Below are 14,814 nucleotides of genomic sequence, written 5' to 3' on the forward strand. Positions count from 1 at the left end.
TTAAGCCAGTCTTGAGGAAATGTAATTAAAAACAGAATCTCCTCCCCACCCAGAAAACCTATCTACAAAGGTAGAGGGAAGAAAACAGTTTTATTACTCGTTAAGCATTAAACCAATGTGTGATGTGCATCACAGGCTGTCCACTTAAGAGACTCCAAAGACAGAAGGAAACCTACTCTTTTGTATAGCTAATTGGTTAGACACTTGACATCCATGTTTTTCAAGGTAGAATTGCTCATTTCCTCACATCTTTATGACTGGAGGTAGGTTTTGCGGTTTGGAGTCAAGTGACCTTATTAGGCCTGGCTCTTCATAGGAAACTGGGAGATTGGGCATTGTCTTTCTTGATTATTATGTTTCAGGGATGGCTTTCAGGTCCTTAGGGAGACATTCCTGAGATGTGAGACTGACTAGAGGCTATTTAGCTTTTAAAAAGATTCACTTAACATCTGGAGAGTATTGAGGAATTGTGAACAAAAGGGAGGGGGAAAGGAGGCTTTTCTCTTTATTATTGACTGGGAGAATTAAGCCTCTTATTTTTAATTTGCCTTTATGCCAATAATTGTATAAACCCATTTACATCGATAGCCAAAGACTCCCTTAGTGGTTTTTAGGCTTGGTTGGTTAAAATAATGCCCTAGATCTCCATAGCATATTTGTTACTAGGAACTAAAGGCTTTTCAAACATTTCTTAGTTTTTATCTGTTAGCTCACAGAAGTACTTTTGACACTGTTTTAATGTCACAGTGTTACTGTTGTGTGTGTGTGTGTGTGTGTGTGTGTGTGTGTGTGTGTGTGTGTGTGTGTGTGTGTGTGTTTTGTCTTTTGTTCACCGTGGGACTTTATGGTAGTCCTGCTTGGGCTGCATGAGAGTAGGAAGGAAATCTGGACAGTGATACTTGTAAAGTTAATAGTATCAGCATCTGTGACATTTTATAATAAAATGAGTTGGGAGTTTTGTTGCCCGTTTTGGAAATGTGTACCAAGAAGCTCTAGATGCTTTTAGACTTCAGATGAGCAGGGTTAAGTTGTCTGTTGTTACAAGCTTTTATCTGAAGGGCTACAGCCAGGTACTGGATTTAAATGCCAATGTGGGTGAAGTTTATTGGTTTGTCCTAAAAATTGGCTGTCTTGGGATGGGGCACGTCTTTTTCAGTTATCTTAAAGGGGCTTATCAAACAGGAGTTTGCATGTTTGTAATCTAAGTTACAGTCATCAGTTAAAATGAGAAAACTTGACCTATTGGTTCTGTATTAATGAACATAAAACAAGTTGTCATTGTACTTAGCGTGCTAACCCTCTGACGTATCTTTATACGGAATAGTCTAGGGAAATAATTTGGATAACTCAGCAGTAGTTTTGTAATAGTGGAATCGCATTGAACTTTAAAGGATTATCAGTGTTCTTATTTTAGTTACGGTGTTTCTAGAAAAGACGTGAATGTGAATTTGAACAGTGTAGGGCATGACACATCAGGCCATGTTGGTGTCTTGAGTTTGCATCTGACTAGGTGACAGTATAGAATGGAATTAAGCATCAGAGTATGAGGTAGCTTTAGAAACACGGACTGACAACCAGGAGAGGGAAGATCTGCTCACGTGAAGCATGGTACTGACTCACATAGTGTTCAAGCAGTTCTAAAGCCAGATTTTACTGGGGGAAAATGTAATTTACTTCTAAGAATTCTCCCTTATAGCTGATTGGATTGTACTAACAACTTTCAAACATTCTCAGTTGTATTAGAACATAGTAAATACTAATTTTAAAGGCAGCTCTTTGAGGCATGTACTATTTTCTTGACTGAGTAGAAAAGTTATCGGGAATCTTATTCTGATAAGTTAAATGTGAAAATTTTGTCAAATAGGAATTTTCTTAAAGTTGGTTTTTAAAAATGAGTTTTATGTTCTAAAATACTCTCTCTGATTGCTTTTAGGTTACCTAGGGTATGAATTAATACAGACTTGGAAACTGAAAGAACTTAGAATCAGCATTTTGAGGTAAATATGTACTTACTAAAATAGTGCTAAGGTTTCCCCATTCTGCCTTGTTAACCTTCTAGCAAACCAAACTTGTCTCTAAAATGAGAAAGTGTGACCTGTGCTCACATGTCCTCGCACCCACGAGACGAGACAGAGACATGTGTGACAGTTGCTTTCCCCAAGCTGCTGGTAGTGAAGGCCCTGCCCTCGAGCGTAATGAGCACAAGCAAGAGTCGGGGGCACGTCTAACCAGATCAACACCTGGTGATGAAATTAAGCTTTCCATCTCAATACTTCACGCTTCCCTCGTTTTTGATTTATAATCTCTGAGGAGGGCCACACTGTTTATATTTCTTTATAACAGTACTGTTGAACTGTGTTCTGAATTCTTTTATTCGTGAATGAATTCTGTAAAAGAGTTTATGGTGCGGATTTAACTGTGGAGTTTTTAATTCCATTTTGAGAAATTGAAATTACTGACCAATTGCATACGTGTATCGAGGTGATTTGGATTTCTCAGCCAAGTGCCTCTTCTGGTGATCTTTCCCTCTTTTGTGTATGTGAATTTAGCAAATAACACATACTTGTCGTCTTCTTTTTTCCCCCATTACCCTAGCCACTATCTTTAGATTTTCTTGTATTCATTTTGAAATCTTTTCTCGGACTTGCCTCTAACGTTTTCTTTCCCCTGGATCTCTAGGAATTAGGCGTGCTATTGTTGCAGCTCATTCTCTTGTTCTTTGTTTTAGAGAGTAAGACTTTGTATTCTAAAATAACCTAAATGTCTTTTGTTTAAAATCTAATACCAAATAATAGCCTTGTATTTAACTCTTCATATCAATAGGGGTTTCTTGTAGATGTGCTTATATTCCATTTAAGTACAGGAATCTTACATTTGGCTATTTTTGCATTTATTTTTAGAGCAGAAGCTTGAGCATGCTGTGATTTTCCAATAAACTGCTATCACAATGTCAAAATGCAGTTCAGACAACAGCAACACAGAGATCTCAAACATTAAAACGGTAAATCTGTGATTTATCATATTTGGAAAGAGGAAGAGAGTTTATTCGTGTGTTTTCCTCCATTGTTTCTGAGTGAATAATATATGGAAGTTATGAAACAACCTCACTGATTTCATGAATGTAAATTGTCTGGCCAGACAGTTAAAATCTGTGATTGAAAAACAGTCACGGAGAGTTGTCTGTTGGCTCTGGGAAAGCAGCTAACCAATAGTCAGTTCATCTGTGAGACTACAGGACTTCTACTGACCCAGGGATTCAGAACTTTTCATTATGACCAAGTGAAGAAAAAAAAAATCTGTTTAAACATGTCAAAGAAAATAAAAATTGGCATAATTGTAGATTTTTCTGTTTTTACATTATTGGATTACCTTTTGAATTTTTTCATCTTGGGTTTATGTTCCCTAACTCTGGGGCCAGCCACTGTATAGGAAATGAAGGGAGAATTAACTTAGCTGTTACGACCTTATGGAGAAGTTCATTGAGAGGGTTCAACCGCTGTTCTCCATTTCCTTGCAGGTCCTCTCCTGCCCATCGCCCCCTACCCCCTGCCCTCACCTCAAGTAGAAATGGAGAGGGTGTGGATTTCCAGAACAGAGAGAAATAGCTTTTGAACTGTGATGATTCTGTTCCGTACGTTGTTGTGTGACACTCATGAGCCTCTTGCTGAGTTTATGAGATATTTACGTAAAAGTATATATGGTATACTGTAGGAGGAAATTGAAGAGCTGCAGAAAATGCGACCTGCATCTTGCTCTTAGGGAGCACATGTGCTGGTGAAGAATCAGGTGTGTACTTGTGTGTCTCTATGCACATATGTGCAAGATGCCATAAAATTGGAAAGGCAGACAGAAGCTGTTGGAAATCTTTTTTTTTTTTTTTTTAAGATTTTATTTATATGAGAGAGGGAGCACGAGCAGGGGGAGAGGGAGAAGCAGGCTCCCCACTAAGCAGGGAGCCTGATGTGGGGTTCGATCCCAGGACCCTGCGATCATGACCTGAGCCGAAGGCAGATGCCTAATGGACTGAGCCAACCCGTTGGAAGGTTTTTATGACACTTTTCATTCTACAAAGCTGCCCTGCTTGTTTGCCACGTTCTGGGTGTGGTTTGGTACGGCGGGTGACCCAAGTGTGTGAGACCTGTAGCTCCCGTAGGCAAGGAAATCCCAGTCCAACCCGTCATTTTTGTTTATTTACTTTTTAAAAATCTTTACTGAGAAATAATTTCAAATGTACGGTAAAGTTAAAAGAGCAAGCATAGGACAAAGAATATGTGCTTTGCCCCATTTGCTTTGCTGGTTGCACACTTCTCTACCTGTATGTGGTTTCTTTTTCTGACCCATTTGAGAATAAATTGCGTACACTTGTGGCGCTTTACCCCTAGAGGCTTTGGGGTATATTTCTTAGGAATAAGGATACTTTGTTAAACAGCCATAGTGCAGTTATCAGCTTCAGTGACTTGAACAGTTTTATCAGGGCTCTGTGAGGCCATTTATGGTGTTGTCCTGCAGTACAGGACCCAGTCTGAGATCACTCACTGCATTTAGCTGTTGTGTCTCTTTGTAGTCTTCTTTAATCTGGAACATTCCTGTAGTTTTTCTTTGTATTTTATGCAGTTTTGAAGACTAGATTCCCTTTTAAAAAATAGGCTAGTTTTTAAACAGTCTTTTTTAGACTATCTCTCTGGAGTAATTAATTGTTATTATTACCACTGTTATCCCTATGAGAAGAAGCAGTGACAGAGGTGACAGTGGCAGGAGGAGAGGGGTGCTTGCGGGTTCCTGGCTGTACGTGGTGTTTGGAGGTGGAGGAAGAGGTATTTGGGGATTTACATTGCTGCCTTCTTCCTGCTTTATTCTCTTCAGCTACCAGGATTTAGGCTTACTTCCTGAGACCTTTCGCCATGTTTTGGATTGGTCTTGGATTAGCATTTGGCTTGGACGAAAAGTGAGTGGGTCAGGCTTGGGCATAAATAATTCCTGTAGGCAACCTATAGTAATGAAGATGTCGAGGGGTATCACAAGGACGGTAGTCAGGTGGGAAGTGCCTGCAATGTTAGCCATGGGCCTCCAGAATGACCTGCTGTGTTTCCGGAGGGTAAAGTGGGTTTAACTCTGGGTTCTGGGCAGCCCTATGGAGTAAAAAGCTTGAGTCATGAACCTGAGGGTGTGCGACCACGGGGCCTGAGGAGTTGAGCAAAGTGAACGCCAAGTGTGGGGTAAAAAGATGGCTGTTGGGGCTTTGGTTGAATAGAGAAAGAACACTTGTGCCTCATGAAGAACTGAGTTGGTAGCTGTCAGAGTGGACTCTGGGATCCTTGGCTTGCTGTCTTCCTCTGAGAAGGATCATGAGAATGGTTGTGCTGTCTGGTCTGGTGGCACCTGCCCCGCTGAGGTCCTGGGCTCCCGCAGCCCTGTGCCCCCTACCGCTTACTTGGGGTTGCACTGCTGTTAGCCCGATGTTGAGTTGTTGTCAGCTGAGCTGATCTCTGAAATGAGGACTTGGTATCGTGCCTGTGCCTCAAAGAGACTACACTTGAGACTCCTTGTTGGATTAGGTGGGACAACTTGAGTCACCGTGCTGAATCATGGTTGTACATTTCACGTGTCGGGAGATTCAAAGGTTCTGGTCAAGGAACAAAGAGTGGGCTTCTTTCTTTCCAGTTTCATAGCGTGTTAACAGTGAACACTCTAAAGCCGTATGAGGGTGAAAACCTCCTTGCGGGGGCAAGTAAATTCTGCTGGCATTCAGAAAGCTGATGGACTTTCACGGTGAGGTTTGAGACTCTAACCCTCTATCTGCAGGTTAGGAGTTTTAAAAAGACTCAGGTTTAGGCTGTCATTTTATAGGATCAAATTTATCTTTGGGAAAGCATACATGAAACACAGAAGAGTGCTTATGTACCATGAAAAACTCACAGAATGGTGCACTGTCTGAATTTATCTAGGATGTGTGTAATTTTTTTAAAGATACATATTTAAATAGTTGGTCATCTGTGCCATTGTGATAGGTTGTCATTTGAGAAAAAGACCTTGTGTGTTTATGGTCTATGGATAAAATGACAAAATGTTGGCAGGCATTTGCATCTTTCTTATGTGCACGCACATTGCTAAATGCCTTCCATCCATTATCTCATAAGTTTATCAATAATGGCATCAAAGAATTGACAAAGAATGTTTGAAATATATTTATGCACATATCGACATGTTTCCTATATACGTATATGTTTAAAAAGGCATCATGTTCGTATTTTCTTTTAAAGGTATATCAGAAAAGGCATAGTTCTGTATCACTAAATATAGATACGGATTTTCTTCATGGGTTCAAAGTATTCCATTGTATAACTATACCATCATTTACATAGCTCACGTTTTTATGAATACATTCGAAAGGGTTTTCTTGCTTTCCAGTTATAATGCAGCAGTACGTATTCATGTACTTATATCTTTGTGTAGTCACCTAGTTCATTTAGATAAGTTTCTAGGTGTAGAATTGCTGGGTTGGAGAGCGTAGAACACTTGACTTTTTAAAATGATCCTCTTAGATCAAGAAAAAGCTAAAACAATTATAGGAAAAGTTTGAAAGCGTCCATAGGAATGATATTCTTATGTTTCTCTTGTTTCTGTGCTTTCTTTTGTTCTTAACCCTGCATGGTGGTGTAATGGTATTCTTTTTCCCTTTTGTAGTAAGCTGTGCTAGAGCAAAATGCAATGAAAGAAGCACTGGATGAATGAAAAGCCCTGCTTTGCAGCCCCTCAGCATGGCAGGCCTGCAGCTCATGACCCCTGCCTCCTCACCAATGGGTCCTTTCTTTGGACTGCCATGGCAACAAGAAGCAATTCATGATAACATTTATACGCCAAGAAAATATCAGGTACTAATGAGAACACTAATACTGGAGCATTTTCACTAAAATGGAATAAATTAGCATATAGTTGACACGACTTATATAAAACCCATTTACCTTTTCAAGCTCTCCTCTTCTGATTAATTTTCTCATTCCAGATACTTTTGTTCTTAATAGTCCTTTTCTTTTCTAACATCTGCCGGGTAATTGATTTGATAGTTTTATTTGTGAAGTTCATTATTTTTTTTTCCCTCTGAAAACCTTACTGCTCCTTAATACCCACTTGCGTATGTCTGTCCTCATGAGATGGGTAGGAATTGATATTGGTTTGAACAACCATGAACTGGCCTGTAAACTCAGTCATTCAGATTCTTCTTGAGAAGTTTTCTGTCCCCTGCAAAAATAATTCTTAAAGAAATTATAAATATCATTCCATGCATCTTTACACAACACAGCTGTACAGTAACAGGCATTTTAATGCCTGTGATGATGATTCTTATGTACAGATATAGGAAGTCTATTTTTTGGCAGATTTATCAGAGGGAGATTGTAGAAAACAGTGAAATTTCCTGAATTAAAACAAAATCCAATTTTCCCAACTTTGTACTTAGATAAGAAGTGTATAATCTTTTTCCCCCACTGTGTTTCTAGGTGGAACTGCTTGAAGCAGCTCTGGATCATAATACCATAGTCTGTTTAAACACTGGCTCAGGGAAGACGTTTATTGCAGTACTACTCACTAAAGAGCTGTCCTATCAGATCAGGGGAGACTTCAGCAGAAATGGAAAAAGGACGGTGTTCTTGGTCAACTCTGGTAATAAAAAAATTATTTTATGAAATAACGTGGAGGAAATTGGATGAGATTTTATGGTGAAGCACATTTTCTCTGTGGGCGTTCAGTTAGATTATTGAAAGTGTAGAGAGTTTGAGAAATAATGTTATTTGTTCAAATTCTGGTAGCAGAGACATCATTTTGACTTATTTCTTAACTTTATAGTATCCCTCTTTTAAGTGTTAGCCATTTTATTCCACAGGGGTTAAACTTCAGCTTTTTCCTTACATGTAATTGCATTTAATTCTGATTCTGCATTTTTTGCTTGAGTGACTTCTTGGAACATCATCTAATCTAAGCCATGACAGTTATTTTTGCTTTTGATGTTTTAGCTTTGCAAAGTATGTCAAAAGGTGCTTGATTATGAGATCAGTAACTTTTTGATTTATGATTTTGCTATGCCAGTTACTGAAGAGAAGTTAGATGCTTCTTAAAAGTTAGATATTCAGTAAGAGTTTATGATACTGGTTTTTATGTGTTTGGGATTATATATTAAGAATAGAAGATGTGGACCTAAGCTGCTAGGGCACTAATATGACCCTGCCACTGCTCTCCTTTTTTTTTTTTTTCTCTAGTTTGTTTCGGCATGTGATGTTCTTATGTACTTTAAATACATATAAAACTGTCTTACTTCTTGGTGAAATGATCTGATTTTACTGAAGAGAACAGGAGGGGTGGATCTGGAGTAGTTACCGTTCTAGCCTTATATTATATAACAATATAGTATACCATTATATTCTTAGGTTGGGGAAAATCAGCCATAAAAAAGGAAGGTGGTATAAGGTTCTCTGAAGGGAATGACAGGGGGTAGGGTCTTGAGTCTAGTAAATGAATTCTGGAGGATAACTTTGGAAAGAGGATTTTAAATTGGCTATCTAAGGAATTGGGGGTTAGGTATGATAATAAAGATTTCCTAGGCTGTCTCAATCGTTAGTAGTCCGAGAACCAACTAGATAAGATTTGTCATATTTACACGGAGTATTATATTTGTAATCAGCAAACCAGGTCGCTCAACAAGTGTCAGCTGTCAGAACTCATTCAGATCTCAAGGTTGGGGAATACTCAGACCTAGAAGTGAATACATCTTGGACAAAAGAAAAATGGAACCAAGAGTTTACCAAGCACCAGGTAAGACTCGTAGAGAAATTTCACTTTTGAAATCACCTGTAGCTTTGAAAACCCTACTTCCCTGTACTTCCCTGTACTTCGTCAGCCTAGAAACGAGCCCTTACATCCTCTTTCTCACTGGAGGTCTCACACCAAAACCAAATAAAGAGTCATGTATGTTGCTGTCTTACTTAATAGAAGAGAATGTGCTCTAGACTGTGATTTACTTGCTTGAAGAACACAACTTCTGATGACCTATTTCCAACTTGTAGATAGCCTGCTTTTCAGAAAATTTATGCTTGGGTTGAAGGTCTTGAAACTGGAGACATTTCTTGGTTGAGATCTTTGGGTCTTTGAGAGACTTCCTCTAACTGTCCCGTTTCTGTGGAAGCCGCATGTGTGGAGGGGCTCTTGGGTGTCTGTGGGTGAAGTGGTTAAAAGGTGCTTCCTCACAAACCTGGAGCAGTCCTCAGTGACGAGTGTGTCTCACCTGTGGGATTGAGTCCTCATCAGTAAAACACTTCAATGTCCACACAGTGATGAGTGATGACACCATAAAAAAGAATGTTGAGTCTTTGCCTTCTTCCAGAAAACCTTGTCAGTTTAATGGGAAAAAAGAGGAAAACACGGTGTGAATTGTTTTGTGAGTTGATTAAACTGATAGGTCTCATCGGTCAAAATATGGCTATAGGAACCTGAAAACCTGAAGTAGATTTATCATAAAAACATGGTCTCTATTATCAAGGATTTTTTTTTTCTCATAATCTCTTTCCATATTTTTCTAATTCTGCTTCTTGGTTCCAAAGTGTAAGCTTCCATACATTTAGAATTTTTGTTTTTATTTTGACTAATGAATTTCTTAATTCTCACCCACAATATAGTTTCCATTATCTGATTTAGTATAAGTGTACCCAGGCAGGTGAAAGGCACATTTGTATACTGATGCCAGTTTTCTTTTAGGTTCTCATTATGACTTGCTATGTCGCCTTGAATGTTTTGAAAAATGGTTACTTATCACTGTCAGACATTAACCTTTTGGTCTTTGATGAGTGTCATCTTGCAATCCTAGACCACCCCTACCGAGAAATTATGAAGGTAAATTTTTAGATTTTATCAGTCTTAATTCAAGTCAGATTACTGAGAATAAGCAGTGTTTTTATATATCAAAAGCAGTAATATTGGTTACCAGTTTTGGGAACTTTGTTCCATGTATGAATCACTGAATATTAAATTAGTTTTCACTTAAATCTATGATAATGAACTAGCATAAATAACCTATAGTGAATCTAAATCTGGAATAAAATTTTAAACATGACAAATAAACGAAGTACGTAGTCTGATAAATTAATTAGATAATCTCCCATAGCATATTTAAACGTGCCTTTTTGCTAAACAGGCCTTTTGAACAAGCTCCAGTCATTCCATGGGTTGTATCTGTAGCATCCGTCCATTTTCTCAGCCTGTTAGCATCTCTCCTGTGCCGGCCGTGCAGAACAAATCCTTACTGTCGGTGTCTTTCATTGTGTTAGCTCTGTGAAAATTGTCCATCGTGTCCTCGCATTTTGGGACTCACTGCTTCCATTTTAAATGGGAAATGTGATCCTGAGGAATTGGAAGAAAAGATCCAGAAACTGGAGAAAATTCTGAAGAGTAATGCTGAAACTGCAACCGACCTGGTAGTCTTGGACAGGTAGGCGCTGGGGGCCTGGCGGCCTTCCCTCCCTCCCGTAGGCTCTCTCGGCCAGCGCCCGCTCAAGTGAACAGATGGCTGCCTAAAGGAACAAGCAAGTTGGAGAATTCTGTCAGGACAGTTGCCCGCAAGGGCAAGGATCTGATAACCTTGTTTCCACACAGAGCAGCAGATGGAGGGGTTCCTTCATTCTGAGAGGATTGCAGAAGCTCGGGCCCCCCTGTTTGCAGACATTGACGGGGACCTGGAACTCAGACAGGAAATTTGTGTGCTTTTCTGTCCGTGTGTGCTTGGTTGTTCCAACCTAAGTGTCCCATGGGATAGTTTGAAAGAGCATTCACTTATTGACAGAATTCAGTATTTTACAGTATGGTTTTTTTTTTTAAGGTTAATTTTTTTAAATTTTAATATGTTTTTAAATGTTTTATTTATTCATGAGAGTCAGAGAGAGAGAGAGAGAGAGGCAGAGGCAGAGGGACAAGCAGGCTCCCCGCCCAGCAGGGAGCCCGATGCGGGACTCAATCCCAGGACCCTGGGATCACAACCCGAGCCGAAGGCAGACGCTTAACCATCTGAGCCACCCAGGTGCCCCTACAGTATGTTTTAAAATGATTGGAAACACCCCGTAGTTTTGAAAATGGGTGTGAGTGTCTGAGAAAACCGTGTATGCTTTCTAGGTTTGTCTCTTTTTGAGAAGGTGGCTATTTTGTTTCAGTAGAATGTGCTATAGAAGTGAAAGTGTTTTCAGTAAAACACTTTTTGATTTGAGTTGGTGGAAAGGAGCCTAAATAAATAGGTTTTTAAATATAATTCAATTCATATTAAAGTATCCTTACATCCTTATTAGATACAGTCTTTAGCTGGGCTAAAAATTATCAAGTGCTGGTTTTTGGAACAGTTATAATGACTAGAGAAGCTGATTTATCAGGGTGTGGAGTTAAATCAGATGGGTTTTGAAATATTGGCTCCACTAACTGGAAGCTCTGTAACTTCAGGTGAGTCATGTACTCTCCTGGATCCTGGAAGATGGCATTGAAGGTGGTTTCAGGGGATTCTTTGATGCTCAGTCACATTAAAAATGGCGGTGTGCCTGCCATTTAATAGGAACTTGGGGAAAGTTCTCCTTGTAGAATGAAATGAAAACGTAATGTTTCAGATTCATGGAACTTAAGGATTCAAATGCTGTATGAAGTACAAATCTCAGGAGCTTTTGGACATGTTGTTTTTGACACCCTTGAGCCCAAACGATCTGAGGTGGAAGTAAAAGGCTGTACTTCTGCTCTTATCTGCCCCAAATTAGATTGGTGGGCTTGTACACTTGAAGTTTTCAGAAGTAGAGGTATTAGAGCATTTAAATAAAACTGATAAGTGATCTCTTGAATCTGGTACTTCCTAGTTCTCTAAGCTTGACTCTGTTTAAGTATAAATTCTGATTGAGAATAATGAGAACTGTAGTATTTAAATATGACTTTAGTATATTTCTTTTCCTTAATCATTGTTAGTGCTTTTGGAATACTATGTGCTATTCCAGTTGCCATATTTTATGAAAGACGTAAGAGATCCAAGGATGATAACCGTAATTGGTTGAAAGTTAGGTGAGCTTTCCTTACAAGGATACATTAAAAACACATTAAAATAAAACTGACATTTGCAAATGCCAAAAATTTCAAATAGTATGGAAGTGGATAGATTTAATGATGACACTTTCCATGTAGAATCTGCCCCTCCATCCCTGTTCTGCTTCTGTGAAGTGATCGTTACTGAGTTGTTTGAGTATCTTGATGCCCAAGGAGGCAAAAGTTGAAAGTCTAAACCTAAAAACCAAAACAAAAATCCTGAGATCGTAAGGTAGTGACAAGATGCACAAAATTCTCTGAATGTCAGCCTTAGGCAGTCGTTCCTTGAGCCTTCCAAGCAAGCACAGGCCCAGACAGAAGTGAGCACCCCGTTAGGAAGACCGCTGCGAGCCCGCCTGTGATCCCATTGGACACGTCATAATGGCTCGGCGCGCTGAAGTGAGTTTCTGGTGGTGACAACTTCTGTTTCCCCTGTTAAAGATACACTTCTCAACCGTGTGAGATTGTGGTAGACTGTGGGCCATTCACGGACAGAAGTGGCCTCTATGGCAGACTGCTGGTGGAGCTAGAGGAAGCACTTAACTTTATCAACGACTGTAACATATCTGTGCATTCGAAAGAAAGAGATTCTACTTTAATTTCTAAACAGGTAAGCGTGTACAAGTAAGTAGAGAAAGCATAATTAAAAGACTTCTGTTTATTTTTAATAGCGAAATGAAAACGTGTTTCTAATGAGGCTGTTGTTTTAGTGTTTTAGTTTAAGGTCTTCTTAATCTGTTTGGCCATTTTTCATTGAACACATCCTGTTGGGTTGAGTTTATGGTTACCCGAGAGATAACTAAATATAGACCTCCCTGATTTAAGGAGATGGGTTGGGGTTCATGTCGTGAGTTAGTCCCTGCTGGAACCCTGGGACTGACCGAATAATACCCTGTGTGTAACTGGAGCTGAGCCCGTCATTCCTGAGTGGCACAGCTTTGGGAGGAGATCCCTTAGCAGTGGTCCTTAAAGTGTGGACGCCAGTTCAGCAGTATCTGCGTTCCCCCTAGAACTTGGTGGAAAAGCAGATGAGGGGTCCTGTCCTTCACCTGCTAAAAGTCCTGCCTGTTGGAGGGGTCCAGCTTTCTGAGATTTGACAAGTACTCCAGTTATCCCGATGCATTAAAATTTGAGACCCATCGACCTAGGACTTTGCAGCCATTTGTGAACAACACTGTTGAATCTGAGTCTCCATTTCTCTCCTGCTGATTTGCTCTGGAGCAGCAGTGCCTAGACTCTTTCCAGTCCTTGATTTCTTACTAAGTCTGTGTTCCACCCAGTTTGTCTTTTACCTGCCTGCGGAGCTGACAATTCCTCGGTTATAACTTCGTTGTGGATTTACATTCTCATCGGAGCTAGAGTTGTAAGATGTGGCACTCTGGGTGTAAGGTGCAGGGAATGTTGACTTGCTCTTCTTAGATACCTAAAATAAAATTAGTCTGCTACATAATTCCTCGCATATTTACCTGGAAGTAAATGACTCAGTTCTACTTGTAACTAATGACCGACTTGAAATTAAATTTTATTAACCTTATACAGTTGCATCTTTTATTTTCTATTATTTTTTCTGGGGAAAACAAAAGGATGGTTCTGGGCATATATATATATATATATGAAAAAGTAGAGATTGAAAAGACCACTGGCCGTTCTTCCCCCCCACCCCCTGCCCCAAACTTGAGGAATTGACTTCAGTGTTTATATTAGTGGGAAAAATTTATTTTGAAGGGGCAGATTGAAGACAACTTAAACCCTAGTTAAGCCTCATATGAAAGTGCTACATGATTACTGTTTAGCATTTGGCTCTTTACATTTTTTTGTAGATCCTGTCAGACTGTCGTGCGGTATTGGTGGTTCTGGGCCCCTGGTGTGCAGATAAGGTAGCTGGGATGATGGTGAGAGAACTGCAGAAATACATCAAACATGAACAAGAGGAGCTGCACAGGAAATTTCTATTGTTTACAGACACCTTCCTGAGGAAAATACATGCACTATGTGAAGAGCACTTCTCTCCTGCCTCACTTGACCTGAAATTTGTAACTCCTAAAGTAATAAAACTGCTTGAAATTTTACGCAAATATAAGCCGTATGAGCGGCAGCAGTTTGAAAGTGTTGAGTGGTATAATAATAGGAATCAGGATAATTATGTGTCTTGGAGTGATTCTGAGGATGATGATGAGGATGAAGAAATTGAAGAAAAAGAAAAGCCGGAGACAAATTTTCCTTCTCCGTTTACCAATATTTTATGTGGAATCATTTTTGTGGAAAGAAGGTACACGGCCGTTGTCTTAAACAGGTAAATCTCTTAAGATTAACCAGCATCCTTTCCCATAGTGGAGGGGCAACTTGGTTTTGTGAAGTGCTGTGCTGTAATAATAGCTTTGAACCTGGCAGAAGGCTTAGGTGAGTGTCCTCTATTTGGCACCATTGTACCTCCCGTGTAATGTGCTGGAATCTTCAGGGAGGACGTTTGTATGACTGTAGCTTTCCTGAAAGACTAGATTTGACAGGACCTGGGATTTTTTTTTTCTTGGAGGATGCAAATCTGTTCTAATCCATTTAAAATAGAGAGGGGGCGCCTGGGTGGCTCAGATGGTTAGGCATCCGCCTTCGGCTCAGGTCATGATCCCAGGGTCCTGGGATCGAACCCCGCCTCGGGCTCCCTGCTCAGCGGGCTCCCCTCCCTCTGCTTCTCCCCCTGCTTGTGTTCCCTCTCTCTCTCTCTGT

At 39.9% G+C, this 14,814-nt stretch overlaps 1 protein-coding gene across 8 annotated transcripts in view; it reads left to right on the top strand.

Moving 5' to 3' along the window:
• The window catches only part of DICER1 (dicer 1, ribonuclease III), a 71,859-nt gene that overhangs the window by 23,415 nt on the left and 33,630 nt on the right, over positions 1–14,814 (top strand). For 4 of the 8 annotated variants that reach the window (XM_027569445.1, XM_027569444.1, XM_027569447.1 and 1 more), the window contains 9 exons: positions 1,934–1,997; positions 2,901–3,001; positions 6,685–6,872; positions 7,497–7,659; positions 8,675–8,805; positions 9,745–9,879; positions 10,314–10,474; positions 12,532–12,700; positions 13,911–14,383. In XM_027569445.1, coding sequence (XP_027425246.1) covers positions 6,729–6,872; positions 7,497–7,659; positions 8,675–8,805; positions 9,745–9,879; positions 10,314–10,474; positions 12,532–12,700; positions 13,911–14,383 — 1,376 coding nt within the window. In that variant the 5' untranslated portion in view covers positions 1,934–1,997; positions 2,901–3,001; positions 6,685–6,728. Of the gene's footprint in view, positions 1–1,587; positions 1,609–1,933; positions 1,998–2,900; positions 3,002–3,517; positions 3,787–6,684; positions 6,873–7,496; positions 7,660–8,674; positions 8,806–9,744; positions 9,880–10,313; positions 10,475–12,531; positions 12,701–13,910; positions 14,384–14,814 lie in introns of those variants that run through there. The other 4 variants (XM_027569446.1, XM_027569448.1, XM_027569450.1 and 1 more) reach the window with 4 other exon arrangements.

Source organism: Zalophus californianus, chromosome 6, assembly GCF_009762305.2.
Source record: "Zalophus californianus isolate mZalCal1 chromosome 6, mZalCal1.pri.v2, whole genome shotgun sequence".
Taxonomy (NCBI): Eukaryota; Metazoa; Chordata; class Mammalia; order Carnivora; family Otariidae; genus Zalophus; species Zalophus californianus.